We start from the raw sequence: 15,224 nt of genomic DNA, 5'->3' as shown, positions 1-15,224 counted from the left end.
AGAGGCAAATAGGAAATAACTGAGAACTCAGAATCAACAAGTTATATCTTAAAATGGTTTAATCATAAACTTGATGCAAGTTTACAGATTACTGTACATTGCCAAATAAGTCTGCAATGAAAAGAAAGGAAAAAAATAAAATAAAACAAAACCCAAAAGCATGCCAAGTCAGCAACCTTCTAAACCCTATAAAAAGTCAATACCACTTAGAATATTTTCAGGTTTTTTTTTTTGTCTTACCTAAAGGTTCATTGAAATAGATGTTAAACGGGGGCCTTATAAAAACATATGTACAAGCAAAAATATAGAATGGAGCACTTGGGGAGAGGAATATATCTTTTAGCCAAACCCTGCAAGGTACCACAGAAATGGTATCTGCAATAGTACAAACCAAATGGGAGATTAGCAAAACATACATCAACATAGCAGAATATTGCATATATGTTATGGGAGATTTAGACAGTAAATGGCAAGATCCAGAACAAAAAGCTTTGTGTCAACTTGCTCTGCATACTGAGTGTTAGAGGTAAACAAATACACATGAAGATACAACAGCAGTGAGCCTAATGGGGTCAATCTGTAAAGAAAAAGGAATAACCCACACACACAGGAACAGCAGTATCAAAGTAACAAGACCTACAATGTTAGAATGGGTCTAATGTCTTCACAAAGAAAATATAGATTGGAGTAAACTTTTTATGGCTCTATTCTATCTTTCACAGTTTCATATTTGAAATGTCAGAGACTACTATAGAAAAACGTGTCCTCCCTGAAACAATGGATGTTATTAAATTTACCAGAGACCAAAGAAATCCCACTTCCTTTTGCAGAATGCACAGATTCACCCCATTAAACACAAGAAGGCAACAAATCAAGCAAACCCCACCTTTAATCCCTACTATACAACAAAATTAATGTCTACTTACAAACTAAAAGACATTTGGCGAGGAGAAAAAACAAAAACAAACCGTGGGCTGATCTCTCAAGTCTTAGGGTCAAAACGTCTATAGAGCTCCGTATGCTTGGAGTTGTAAGTCATCGTGAACACAGCATTTCATGCTTACTCAAAACTGTACACTCTCTTGCCTATACGCCAATTTGCTTGTATTAAATCGATATAATTGCAACAACCCGTTAAGAATAAAAAAAAGTCATAGGAAAACAAAAGTTAATACTCTTCTCAAGCATCATTGTTATTCTTCTCCGGCATCAGAATCAGATATAGTGCTATAGTCAAAAAGGAATAAAAAAAAGTACCAGAAGAACAAAGGAGGAACAGGGAACAAAAACAATCCCCAAATAAAACATTAAGCAATAGACTAAACTGAATGAGGCCCAAGATTATAGGGGTGCTTCAGGTGCAGTTATGTGTATGCACATTCTAGGAGCATTATTGTATTGGGGACTGGTGATCACACTCCAATACACAGACTAAAGTGGAAAACAGGAGGAGGTTGAATCTATGCAGTTAAAGCAGTTTCTATGCCATCACAGGCTGCCAGTGTAGCTTAGGGCTTAGACTGGGCTGTCACCCCTTTCAGAGACTGGAAGATGATGACAAATAACCAGTGTAACTAATGCATCATATGGGCTCATTGCAAATGTACATTAGACATTTATATTCAGACTAAACATGTCCTTCGAATCAGAATAAGCAAACAGTTGTAAAGTCCTTAACATTCTTTTTTTTCTTAAATATTTATCATTAAAGTCATTTGTCCCCCAAATCCAAGGAGAAAGAAAAACCCCCAAGCTAATATTTGTCGAGCCAGAGATTTCTATTTCATGGCCTTTAAGTTAATTTACCCACAAAACGTTTGGCGTTCAAAAGGTATCAAACATTTGTTTGGCTTTAAATGAAACTATACAAAGCAATTTATTTTGCAGAACACATTCTGCAAACAGAAGGAAAAAAAATGAACATAACACATGAACAAAGTGAAAGCAATTTACAACAGTCTAATAAAAGTGGAATGATGTAACTATGCTATATCTTCTGAATTAAATAGGACGTTAAAATATTTGGAGTGGCCTCTTGAGTAAAAGGCAGCTGCTCTCATTGCCAGAGAAGCAGGTGTGGTCTAATATACAGGTCTGACAGTTCCTTTATCTAATAAACTAAACATATGCTGTACAGAGGACCAAAAAGGGCAATATTGGATCTGTTTTGGAAAGAAATAGAAAAACAAAAATTGTTTAAATCTTGGTCCAAGGTCGGTTCAAGTTACCCATCTTCTTTTGGAGGAGTGTACCAGCCTACATAGGGAAAGAAACAAAGTTACTGTACTAACAAAGGTCTATAGACATAACAGTATTCATTGTGTAGGGAATAAAGGCAGTACTTATCACAACTAAAGGAACAACCCAGACAAAAACATTTAGCACCTACCCTGCCCATTCAAATTATACAAATCAAATTTTGGCTTTAATGCTCCATTATAGGGGTTATCACAAGATCAAAAGTTATCCCTTATCCCCAGGCCCAGAGCTTAGCAGTGTTCAGAGGCCCTATAAAGAATAAAGAGAGTGCTGGCTACACATACACATGTGCTTCTCTCCATTTGGAGCACAATTTTCTGCCATTCTCAAAATCAGTGGGGATCCAAAGCGGTAAAACCCCCAACAAACAGCTAGTTAGGACTATGGATAATATAGATTAAACTTTACACAAAATTTATAATAACCAAGGAAAGCATTCCCAAATACATTTCTACACTATATTTGGATAGAAGGGGTGCCAATGCAGTCACTAAATATATACTCAATGTACCACTTTATTAGAACACCTACCCTTTCACAATTATATACCAAGTATACTTTAGGAAGGGGTTACATAGTTAATAAGTTTGAAAAAAAAAAGTCAAGAGTCCATCAAGTTCAACCTAGGGAAACCCTACTGTGCTGACCCAAAGGAAGGCAAAAACCTCTAAGAGGCAGATGCCCATTGCCCATCACAGGGAGAAAATCTCCCTGTGAAAGTCTCACTGCTCTTAAGGCCCTATTCCACAGAACTTTTTCGAACGATTATCGTTCATAAAAGCGTTCAAACGACTGCTTGTTAACAATATTCGTTCCGTGGGATGGCTGTAAACGAGCGAACGACAACAGCGAAATGAGTCGTTCACTATTTTTTTTCCAACATGTCGAAAAAAAATTGTTGGTCTATCAACAATAATTCGCTAATCTTTTCATTGAATAAAAAAATCTTTCAGTCGTTCTTGAAATGTCTACCTACATTTCCCCACGTTTTAAACGACAATGTAACAATGTTACTACCGCAAAAAATTTGTTACACTACAGATATCGTTCACGTTCCCACTCGTATTATGTGTTATCATTCGCTTAAAAAAAATTGTTAAGTGCTTGTTAACGAGCGGTCGTTGGAGCGAGTCTATGAACGATAATCGTTCCGTGAAATAGGGCTATTACAGTAAAGAATTCACGCCTGTGCTGATGGTGAAACCTCCTTTCCGCTAGACAGAGAATGCCCCCTCGTGACGTCTACAGATCTAGGAATAAAAGATCACTACCAAGATCTCTGTACTGTCCATTTATATATTTGTACATTGTAATCAGATTTTTTTCTAAACTAAATAACCCCAAGCTTGATAACCTGTCCTGGTACTGTAACCCACCAATTCCCTTAATGACCTTTGTTGCCCTCCTCTGCACCCGCTTCAGTTCAGCTATGTCCTCCTTATATAGAGGACATAGCTATATAACCTCCTGATGACCAAAACTGACCAAAACTGTACACAGTATTCCATATGTGGTCTGACCAGTGATTTATAAAGAGGCAAAACTATGTTCTCATCTTTAGCATCTATACCTCTTTATACAGCCCATTATTTTATTAGCCTTGGCAGCTGCTGCCTGGCACTGATCACTAAAGTTGAGTTTACTGTCCACCAGGTCATTTTCCGAAGAAGTTTTACCCAGTGTCATTTATCTGCCCAAGTCTCCAGCTTCTCCAAATCCCTCTGTAATAATAAATTATCCTCCTCTGTGGTGATTACTTTACCCAGTTTAGCGTCAGCTGCAAAAATGAAGATTCTACTCTGTAGCCCCTTTACCAGGTCATGAATAAGCATATTAAAAAGTGGACCCAATTCTGACCCCTGCGGTAGAATAGGTTGTTCATAGGTTCTTCATTTAAACCAGGGATGGTAAACCTTCGGCCCTCCAGCTGTTGCAAAACTACAATTCCCATCATGCCTGGACAACCAAAGCTAGAGCTTCAGCCCTCTAGCTGTTGCAAAACTACAATTTTCATCATGCCCAGACAACCAAAGCTAGAGATTCCGCCCTCCAGCTGTTGCAAAACTACAATTTTCATCATACCAAAGCTAGAGCTATAGCAAGTAAGGTGCAAGACATAGATGAAGGGCTCTATTAAAGTGGTCATTTAGTGTATAGCTTAGTGAATCTCATTACTTCAATAAATATATTACTGTAAGGAAGAAAATACCGTTCTTCTCGTGGATCTGTACTAGTGATTTGTAGGATTGCTGTGCTCGAGCAAGATTATACTGATTCTGAATGAGAAAAAAAAAAAGATTGTATTTTATTATATTGTATTTATTATTATTGTATATTATATTCGAACACAGGCAACTAGAACTATGCCTCACCTTATTGGCTCCAAATTGCACACGAGCTTTCCCTTTAACTAGGGTAGCATTGATTTGCATGATAACAGACTCTATTGAATAGGCACTGCTCCAGCCCTAGAAGAGTAAAGCACAGTCAGAAATCTAGATTACAGAACAACTTTCAAAATCCCTTCATTAAAGAAATTATGGTCTTCACTTTGCACATAGCAAATCTTGATCTAATCTATTGGAAGCTGCTTAAAAAGCATGGGTCCTCTTGTTAAATACAGGATCTGAATAGTAATGGAGAGGAAAGAGTCTTTTAAATAGTATTTAAGCAGATTTATAATGCAGTTTATCAAAACCATGAATGCAGTTATACAGACAATGAGATTTCTTCTCTACCTGTTTAGTAAGAAGTTCCATGCACAGAGCACCTCCACCCAGAACATACCTAGAAGGAAGGCACAGGAAAACATTTCTACAAAAATACCAGTAAAACCAGTAACGTTGTGAGGGCCTGCTTCATTATACACCAATAGTAATGCTGCTGTAGCTAGCCACTGATATTATATAGCTGGACAAACCATGGAGGCTCTTTCCACAAATGTGCATGTTGAGACTGCATCATGTTTGGCTTATAAAGGAGGTGGTTCAAGTCACACCGATCTGATTTCTCAGGAGGTGGGGAAACAAGTTACTGGTCAAAGAAAATCCAACCAGCTATTACATCTGAAATCACACATTTTGGACAACTGTTGTACAATAAAGTAATCCTTTCTGGAACCTTTAATTCATAAAACAAGATGCCCAACTAGTTTTATCTATATGTTACGTGGGTTAAATTTCATACTTACCCCCCAGAAAGTACAGGGGATACCACTCGCACAAATGGAGGATCAAACGGAAAATTATCCTGAATCAGAGAAAGAAGAATATTCAATACAGTGCTAGTGTAAAACAGAAAACACACACACACCAAGGTCCTATGTGCGTAGCTGGCTATGGAGAGTACTAGGTTAGTTGGTCAGTGGTGGTGGTTAGTTGGATAAAGTGTTAGCCTGCTTGCTCTGGCTGAGAGAGCAGTATCTTGTGCAGACCACAATCTTAAGTGTTGTGCACTTAGTTATTTTTATGTTTCTCTGCTGCCTGAGCACATTATGTGATATGTAGTATGTAAGTATTTATGTATATATATTTATATATCTATACCGATCTATCTTACATATACACACACAAACTCCATATAGTCACATTAATCACGACCAACCATGGTTTTTGATGGAATCGCTTGAGTAAAACAAACATACAAAATAATGCAATTGTACGCTATGTGGTGGTTTAAAGAAAAACACCTGAAGCGAGCTAAAAAATAAATAAAAAAAAAATAAAAATAGCTGGTCCTTCCCACCATAGCTTGCAAGTGGAATTTCACGAAATAACTCAAGACTGCAGTAATCGCAGTACTAATTTACAATAAAGGTTTTGGGAATGCTGTGTGTGAATGGCATCTAAGTAAGAGTACTGTTAGACGGGCCAATAGGGGCCCGATAACTGTAAACGAGCACCCATCTGCCAGATCAGCGCTCGTTTACTGGGCCTATTACACGGCCCCATAATCGTTTAACAAGGGCTGCAAGGACATCGTTACCAATGTCCTTGCAGCCCTTTTAGATGGTATACATTACCTATTCACACTCCAGGGCTGCTGCTGTGGTCCGCTTCTCCCCGGGTCCCACGCGCTCTAGCTTCAGAGCGGCCTGCCAGCTGACAGGCCGCTCTGAAGCTAAAGCATGCAGGATCCGGGGAGAAGAGGACCGCAGCAGCAGCCCTGGAGCATGGATAGGTAATTATATCGTCAGTCGCCGGCTGCGCACCGCTATTACACGTAGGGGAGCGCAGTCTCTGCCCAACAATTATAGGTTCTAACCTATATTAACGATCAGCCGATGACAACGATGATCGGCTGATCGTTCCCTTTATTACACGGAGCGATAATCGGCTGAATCGGGTCGATCCGTCGATTATCCTTCCCTGTAATAGTACCCTAACACAAGGTAAATTAATTGCTGAAAAAGGCTCTCTAGAGTTCTGCTCTCTCTCTGTACACATGGCATTAAATACCACAAACATTAGAAACTGACAAGTCATAAACAGTATACAGGACAAAATATACTGATAAAGGCACACAAACAATTGTGTATAATTGTTAGATAACAGATGACTGGCACACGCAGTTCTGGTGTTAGAACAATACACCCACCTGACATCTACTCATGCGTTACCTTAAAGGAAAAATTCAGTAAAATGCAGTCTATGCCCTCCTTCTCTTTTAAGACCAGAAGGTCACTGTGTAATGGACTGTCTGGATCAACCCTAAAAGAGAACATACAGAACTTTATTCTAATAAACAGTTTGTTAGCATTTACTAAATACCCCATTCTGTGATTAAACAAAATAGTGCATGCCAACAATGCTTTATGTACATAGGACTATATACAGTGGTCCCTCAACTTACAATGGCCTCAGGTTACAATATTTTCAACATACAATGGTCCTTTCTGGACCATCGTAACTTGAGACCAGACTCAACATTCAATGCTACGCACAGGATCTGTGGAACATGTTAACAGCTAGATGATCCACCAATAAAAGTGTCAACTGAACTGGTAAAACTCCAGTGTTAGTGAAGTGCATGCACTTCACTATCTAGTAGTGACTCTCTACAGAACAATGTAATACTATTTTCCCTGTGTGACCTGTACAGAACCCTAAAAACGCTCCAGTCCTCTATAACGAAAGTAATGTACAATCTCCAGTGGCTTCATCTGAATGTTGTATGAAAGGGCTTCCTTTATCTCTCTCGGTTATCTGCTTATTTTTCTTTACATTTTTTTTTTTTCCTTTAGGATGATTATGCAAAATCCGTAATTGTTGACCCCATAACTATGGGGGCTTCAGAACCACACACTAGTTTCAGCATACAATATGGTTCTGGGGTGACCATTGTATGTTGAGGGACCACTGCATCTGGAAGAAAATGAATAGGAGCATGACCTTTTACATTCGAAGCTTAGAAAAGTAAGGCCTGTAAGGCCGACTGTGGTGGAGTGTTATGCCTAGTATTTGCACAACACCATCAGGTGATAACCTCTATTTTCTCTTTCCTGATGCCCTTCTGCCTGATTTCTACACTATGGAGCGCTGGCCATTTTTGAATTGACAGCCCTTGGCACATTCCCATTTACTGTTCTGCACAGCCCTACAACCTGCATTAACCCCATACCTCCCCACACCATATGAATTAACAGGCAACTGGGCTGCTCCCTGTGCCAGAGGCTCATTAAATGGGAAACTAAAAGCTTATGTTCCTATAGAACAGGGGGTGCAGAGTACACAAGTAGCTTCTGTATTCTGAACTATGCTAAATATGGCATTGGAGAGATACTTTGACTTTTTAATTGTTCCTACAAAAAGGTGGTAGGCACATTTTAGTGCACAATATGCACTTTTTGAAATGCATATAGATGAGAGGTGGTCTCTTATCTGCATGCATTCCACACAGAAGACTTGTCAGGAAGCCAGGACACCAATCATCTCTAATGAATGAACCAGGAATAGGAACTTACTTAAGCAGCTTGACATGCCACTCGTACAAACTGTCATTTACAAGTTCCACTGAATAAATTCCTAGAAAAGAAATAAAGAGGTTGGTCATATAGTACAAATAAAACATATGAAAGTCAGAATGTCCAAACAATACCACAGATGAAAGCAGTCCAAGGGGGAACAAGGCTAGACACTGACAGATGAGCAATTAGTCTCTCTATATAACCCATACATGCTTAAATAATGCCAACTTCATATAGGACTGCTGCTTTTTAGGAAAAATTTCATAACCAGTCACTAAGACACAAAGCTTCACAGAGTTCAGCACTTTACTAACTTAGAGGGCAAGAAATTGAAGTTCAAAGCTGTCTACTTGACATGAACAGGAGACATCTAGTAACTAGAGGGGACTTAGGGCCCTATTAAATGGAGGGATAATCGGCTGAAACAGGTTGATTCGGTTAATTATCCCTCTGTTTAAGAGACACAGCGATCAGCCGATGATCGTGTCAGCCGATCGTGTCTTTAGGTCCAAACCACAAATTATCGTCCGCAGACGTGTATCACTATGTGTAATAGTGATGCGCAGCAGACGGCTAACAACTGAATAAACTGTTACATATCACCTCCCCACACTCCCGGTCTTGTCCTGTTCTCTGCTTCCTCCGCGGCACTGTAGTTGTAGCTTTAGAGCGGCCTGTCTAAGCCGACCACTGGCTGCAGCAATCCGGGACAGAGATTGAGCTGACAGGCCGCTCAGCCAGACAGGCCACTCTGAAGCTGCAGCAGCCAGAGAGGAATCAGAGGGCAGAAGAAAATTGGGAGCATGGAGAGGTGATGAACAACAGTTTAGGGAAAGCGCTGAAAAAACAAAACAAAAAAACAAACAAAAAAAACCCATCTAAAATCAGGGTCATTCATGTACAAACAGACCTGTTTTATAACTCTGTGACCTGTAAATATCCCTGAGCTCTTTCATAAGACGGTCAGAAGCTTGTACGGAGCCAGAAACTGCACCCTAATTCAAAAAAAGAAAACAAACATTACTTTCTTTGCTTTAAAATTACACCACAAATTTCAAGGCAAGAAAAACCTGAAAACTGTAGCCAACGTATAGGAAATGAGACATCCATCTAGTAAACAGTGACAATTGATTTAAAGCCAATTGACAAAGCATGCTGTCATTAACACACCCAGCTTGGTCGGATCCAAAGTTACCAGATCTTCCGGTGGCAGGAGTGACTACATGCTAATAGGGTACAGCTTATCACAGGTACACTTTAAGAGGTTTTCAAGTTACACATATTTATTGCCCATCCTGAGAATATCCCTTATCAGGTTTTCAACAGAGCAGCTGATAGGCCATCAATATGCAACTGGAAAACCCCTGAGCTTAAACCACAGATCACATTTACTCCTTAAGGCTAGGTTCACACTATGTAACTGTGCGGCTGTATTTTTTATGCGGCTGTAAATGTGCGGATGAAACTACGGCCGTGGGAAAAAATAGACATGCGGCTCAAAACATACGGTCATTTACTTGGAAATCTGGTTCAACTAAAAATAAATAAAATCTTAAAGTGTCACTGTCGTGAAATTTTTTTTTGCAGAAATCAATAGTCCAGGCGATTTTAAGAAACTTTGTAATTGGGTTTATTATCCGAAAAATGCATTTTTATCATGAAAAAGCTGTTTGAAGCTCTCCCCCCTGTCTTCATTGTTCTCCTATGGAGAGAGCTAAACAAAAGACCAAAACAGGACAACAAAGAGTTAATCTACAAATATCTCACCCGTTATCTTCTTGGACAGTCACCACTGACCCATCTGAGCTCAGATTACAGCTGTCACCCAGCTCCATGCCTGTAATCCTCTGTTATCTGCTTTCTGCTGCCGGCTAACTCCCTCCTTCCTCCTCCCCCCTCCCCTCTCCCTAGAGCAGACAGGGGACGTCTCCTGCAACAAGTCACAATTTTCAGATTTTTCAGAGTGGATGAAAAAGAGGAAGGAGGGGGGGGACCTGGGAAAAGGCTTTTTACATGCAGATAATGGCAGATTTGGCTAATAAACCCAATTACAAAGTTTCTTAAAATCGCCTGGACTATTGATTTCTGCAAAAAAAAAAAAAATACGACAGTGACTCTTTAAGTGATGCAAACACCTCTGTAATGCATCTGGGAAAGCAGGGAACACAGTTTACATGAATTGCTATTACCGGGGTTTGCGATCCTCTGCAGTAATGCCGATGTCTCTCATGGTTAATATATTAAAATAATAAAACACATTTTCTTTGTAATAAAGTCCCTTTCGTTGTTCAATAATTAAATTTAAACTAATCCATCATTTAGCAATTAAATATACTGTTAAAATAAATCTATATATAAATAAATGTATATTTATATATATTATTTTTTGACAGTATATTTAACCCCTTAGTGACTGCCGATACGGCTTTCTACGGCGGTCACTAATGGGCCTTATTCTGCTGCCATCAGCTTTTTACGGCGATGGCAGAGAATAAGGCTGCGGGGCCGGGACGGCCCCCACCCCATCCCCCCGGCTACCGGAGGTAGCTGAGGGGTTGGGGCAGTGTGTGGGGTCCGTCCCGGCCCCCCCCCCCTTACCGACGATCGCCGCTATTAACGTTATAGCGGCGGCCGTCGGTAAAGAGGATTACCGGTGCCGCCGCCACCTTTCATCTCCCCCCGCTGTGAATCTACGGCGGGGGAAGATGAAATAAGTGTATATCAGACCCCCCTAGTGCCCCGATAACTAACCCCCCTCCCCCGGCGGCCATCATTTCCAAGATGGCCGCCGCCATCGCTGTGAACCGACTAACGTCGGTTCACAGCGATTAAAAAGTTAAAATGAATGAAAGCCCCATGCTCTCCGCCACCGGAGGTAGCGGAGAGCATGGGGCAGTCATCGGGGACTCCCCTGTGGGGTCCCGGTACAAGCGATCAGCGGTATATACTATATACCGCTGATCGCTTGTACCATGTGCTCCCGGCACTTTTTATCCCCTGTCACCATAAATGATTGGTGACAGGGGATAAATAGTGATGTCCCCCCACCCCCCAAGTCGCCCCCACCCCCCCTGTCACCCCCGTCCCCCAGTCACCCCCCCCTTCCCCATATACGTTACCTGCTCCTGGAGCTCCTTCCTCCTCGACGTCCTGGCTGGTTATGAAGTGCGCATGCGCTTCACAACCAGCCAAGCTCTGAAAATTTAAAGTGACAGAGACCAATTTGGTTTCTGTCACTGAACTATGATTACTGAGATAGAAAATATCACAGTAATCATAGTAATACAGTGAAAATGAATGTATAAAGTACAAAAAGTGACAAACATACAAAAAAATAAAACACACACTTTTTATTATAGTAATAATTGCAGTTTACTCCCAAATTACCCCTAACCCCTCCCCAGATTACCCGTAACCACCGCACGTTGCCCGTAACCACCGCACGTTGCCCGTAACCACCGCACGTTGCCCGTAACCACCGCAAATTGCCAGTGACCCCCTCCAGATTGCCCGTAACCACCCCAAATTACATGTACCCACCCCAGATTACCTATAAGCACTTCAGTTTATCAGTAACAATCCCAGATTGTCTGTAACCCTTCCAGGTTGCACATAACCCCCCCCAGGTTCCCCGTAATCATGCCAGATTACATGTAACCCCCCCCAGATTGCACGTGACCACCGCACGTCGCCTCTGACCACCGCACGTCGCCTCTGACCACCGCACGTCGCCTCTGACCACCGCACGTCGCCTCTGACCACCGCACGTCGCCTCTGACCACCGCACGTCGCCTCTGACCACCGCACGTCGCCTCTGACCACCGCACGTCGCCTCTGACCACCGCACGTCGCCTCTGACCACCGCACGTCGCCTCTGACCACCGCACGTCGCCTCTGACCACCGCACGTCGCCTCTGACCACCGCACGTCGCCTCTGACCACCGCACGTCGCCTCTGACCACCGCACGTCGCCTCTGACCACCGCACGTCGCCTCTGACCACCCCAAATTGCCAATGACCCCCTCCAGATTGCGGTGCCCATGTCAGATTACAGGTACCCACCCCAGATTGCCTATAAGAACTTCAGTTTATCCATAACCACCCCACGTTGCCCGTAACCACCCCAGATTGTCTGTAAGCACTGCAGGTTGCCCGTAACCACCCCACGTTGCCCGTATCCACCCCAGATTGTCTGTAAGCACAGCAGGTTGCCCGTAACCAGCCCACGTTGCCCGTAACCAGCCCACGTTGCCCGTAACCAGCCCACGTTGCCCGTAACCAGCCCACGTTGCCCGTAACCAGCCCACGTTGCCCGTAACCAGCCCACGTTGCCCGTAACCAGCCCACGTTGCCCGTAACCAGCCCACGTTGCCCGTAACCAGCCCACGTTGCCCGTAACCAGCCCACGTTGCCCATAACCAGCCCACGTTGCCCATAACCAGCCCACGTTGCCCGTAACCAGCCCACGTTGCCCGTAACCACAGCAGGTTGCCCGTGACCACCCCATGTTGTCCGTAACCACCCCAGATTACCTGTAACCACCTCAGGTTGCCCATAACCACCCCTGGTTGCCCGTAACCACCCCACATTACCTGTAATCTCATTTTTTTTTATTTTATTTTAGTAACTGCGCTATTCTAATAACCATTACTAGCTGCGGTTTTGCTCCTGTAAATTGGCGCTCCTTCCCTTCTGAGCCCTGCTGTGTGCCCATACAGTGGTTTATGCCCACATGAGGTACCGTTTTACTCAGGAGAACCTGCGTTACAGATTTTGGGGTGAATTTTCTCTCCTGTTCCTCGTCAAATTGAGAAATTTCAAACTAAACCAACATATTATTGGAAAAATTCGAGTTTTTCATTTTTACTGGCCAATTTTGAATACTTTCCTCTAATACCTGTGGGGTAAAAATGGTCACCACACACCAAGATGAATTCTTTGAGGGGTGCTCTTTCCAAAATGTGGTGACTTTTGGGGGGAATCTAATCTGCTGACACTACAGGGGCTCAGCAAACGCACCTGGCGCTCAGAAACTTCTTCAGAAAAATCTGCACTGAAAATGCTAATTGGCGCTCCTTCCGTTCTGAGCCCTGCTGTGTGCCCATGCAGTGGTTTATGCCCACATATGGGGTACCGTTCTACGCAGGAGAACCTGCTTTACATATATTGGGGTGACATTTCTCTCCTGTTCCTCGTGAAATTGAGAAATTTCAAACTAAAGGAACATATTATTGGAAAAATTCGAGTTTTTCATTTTTACTGTCTACTTTTGAATACTTTCCTCTAATACCTGTGGGGTCAAAATGGTCACCACACACCAAGATGAATACTTTGAGGGGTGCACTTTCCAAAATGGAGTGACTTATGGCGAGATTTTACTCCGCTGGCACTACAGGGGCTCTGCAAACGCACCTGGCGCTCGGAAACTTCTGCAGCAAAATCTGCATTGAAAAAGCTAATTGGCGCTCCTTCCCTTCTGAGCCCTCCTGTGTGCCCATGCAGTGGTTTATGCCCACATATGGGGTACCATTGTACTCAGGAGAACCTGCGTTACAAATTTTGGGGTACTTTTTTCCTCTTGTTCGTCGTGAAATTGAGAAATTTCAAACTAAACGAACATATTATTGGAAGAATTCGAGTTTTTCATTTTTACTGTCTTCTTTTGAATACTTTCCTGTAATACCTGTGGGGTCAAAATGGTCACCACACACCAAGATGAATTCTTTGAGGGGTGTACTTTCCAAAATGGGGTGACTTATGGGGGGTTTTCTCTCTGCTGACACTACAGGGGCACTACAAACGCACCTGGCGCTCAGAAACTTCTTCAGCAAAATCTGCATTGGAAAAGCTAATTGGAGCTCCCTTCCTTCTGAGCCCTGCTGTGTGCCCATACAGTGGTTTACGCCCACATATGGGGTACCGTTGTACTCAAGAGAACCTGCATTACAAATTTTGGGGTGCTTTTTGTCTCATTCCTTTTGAAAATGAGAAACTTTAATCTAAACGTATATATTATTGGAAAATTTTAATTTTCAATTTTTTTACTGCCTAATTGTGAATACTTTCCTCCAGCCCCTGTAGGGTTAAAATGCTCATTATACCCCTAGATTAATTCTTTAAGGTGTGTAGTTTCCAAAATGGGGTCACTTATGGGGGTTTTCAGGATACCAGACTTCTAAATCCATTTAAAAAAAGAACTGGTCCCTAAAAAAATCAGTTTCACGAAAATGTGATAATTTGCTGATAAATTTCTAAGCCCCATAACACCCTAAAAAAGTTAAATATGTTTACCAAATTATGCCAGAATAAAGAAGACATATTGGTAATGTGACTTAGTAACTAATTTATGTGCTACGACTTTCTTTTTTTAGAAGCAGAGAATTTCAAAGTTCATAAAATGCAAATTTTTTTAATTTTTCATGATATTTTGATGTTTTTCACAAAAAACACACAAAGTAGTGACCAAATTTTCCCACTAACATAAAGTGCCATATGTCACGAAAAAACAATCTCAGAATCGCTAGCATACGTTAAAGCATCACTGAGCTATAAGAGCATAAAGTGAGACAGGTCAGATTTTGAAAAATTAGCCTGGTCATTAAGGCCCAAACTAGCTGCAGCACGAAGGGGTTAATTGCACAATGATGGATTCGTTAGAATTAAATTATTGAACAACGAAACTGAATTTATTTCAACGAAAATGTGTTTTATTAATTAAATATTAATTAGTACAGGAAGCTCCATAAGCCGTTAATTCATATTGCCGGCAATAGAGCTTTCTGTACTAATCATCACTTTACTTTAATGAAAACATCAAATGTTTCTTCTAATTAGGTTATCACAATAGCATTATTAGAAGAAACATTTCGAATTATATGTGCGCTCAGCCGATCAGCCAATTAGCGGGTCCGCAGCACAGTGACTTCATTGTGCTGCGGAGCAGCGAAGAGGACACATCGGGGTGAGTATAGAGCTCTCCCCACCCCCTCCCCAGCACTGC

The 15,224-nt window shown here is 41.8% G+C and overlaps 1 protein-coding gene across 1 annotated transcript in view; it reads right to left on the bottom strand.

Annotated features, from left to right (window-relative positions):
• Nucleotides 1-35: 35 nt before the first annotated feature.
• UBE2Q2 (ubiquitin conjugating enzyme E2 Q2) overlaps nucleotides 36-15,224 on the bottom strand; it is a 34,063-nt gene continuing 18,874 nt past the window's right edge. The window contains exons 6-13 of the mRNA XM_069980106.1: nucleotides 9,135-9,219; nucleotides 8,222-8,282; nucleotides 6,878-6,968; nucleotides 5,450-5,508; nucleotides 4,998-5,046; nucleotides 4,632-4,727; nucleotides 4,469-4,535; nucleotides 36-2,256 (exon numbers count right to left, since the gene is read on the bottom strand). Of these exons, the coding sequence (XP_069836207.1) occupies nucleotides 2,225-2,256; nucleotides 4,469-4,535; nucleotides 4,632-4,727; nucleotides 4,998-5,046; nucleotides 5,450-5,508; nucleotides 6,878-6,968; nucleotides 8,222-8,282; nucleotides 9,135-9,219 (540 nt within the window). The 3' untranslated portion in view covers nucleotides 36-2,224. The remainder of the gene's footprint in view (nucleotides 2,257-4,468; nucleotides 4,536-4,631; nucleotides 4,728-4,997; nucleotides 5,047-5,449; nucleotides 5,509-6,877; nucleotides 6,969-8,221; nucleotides 8,283-9,134; nucleotides 9,220-15,224) is intronic.

This window comes from Dendropsophus ebraccatus, chromosome 1, assembly GCF_027789765.1.
Source record: "Dendropsophus ebraccatus isolate aDenEbr1 chromosome 1, aDenEbr1.pat, whole genome shotgun sequence".
Lineage (NCBI taxonomy): Eukaryota > Metazoa > Chordata > Amphibia > Anura > Hylidae > Dendropsophus > Dendropsophus ebraccatus.
This window is presented reverse-complemented; position numbering and strand designations above follow the sequence as displayed.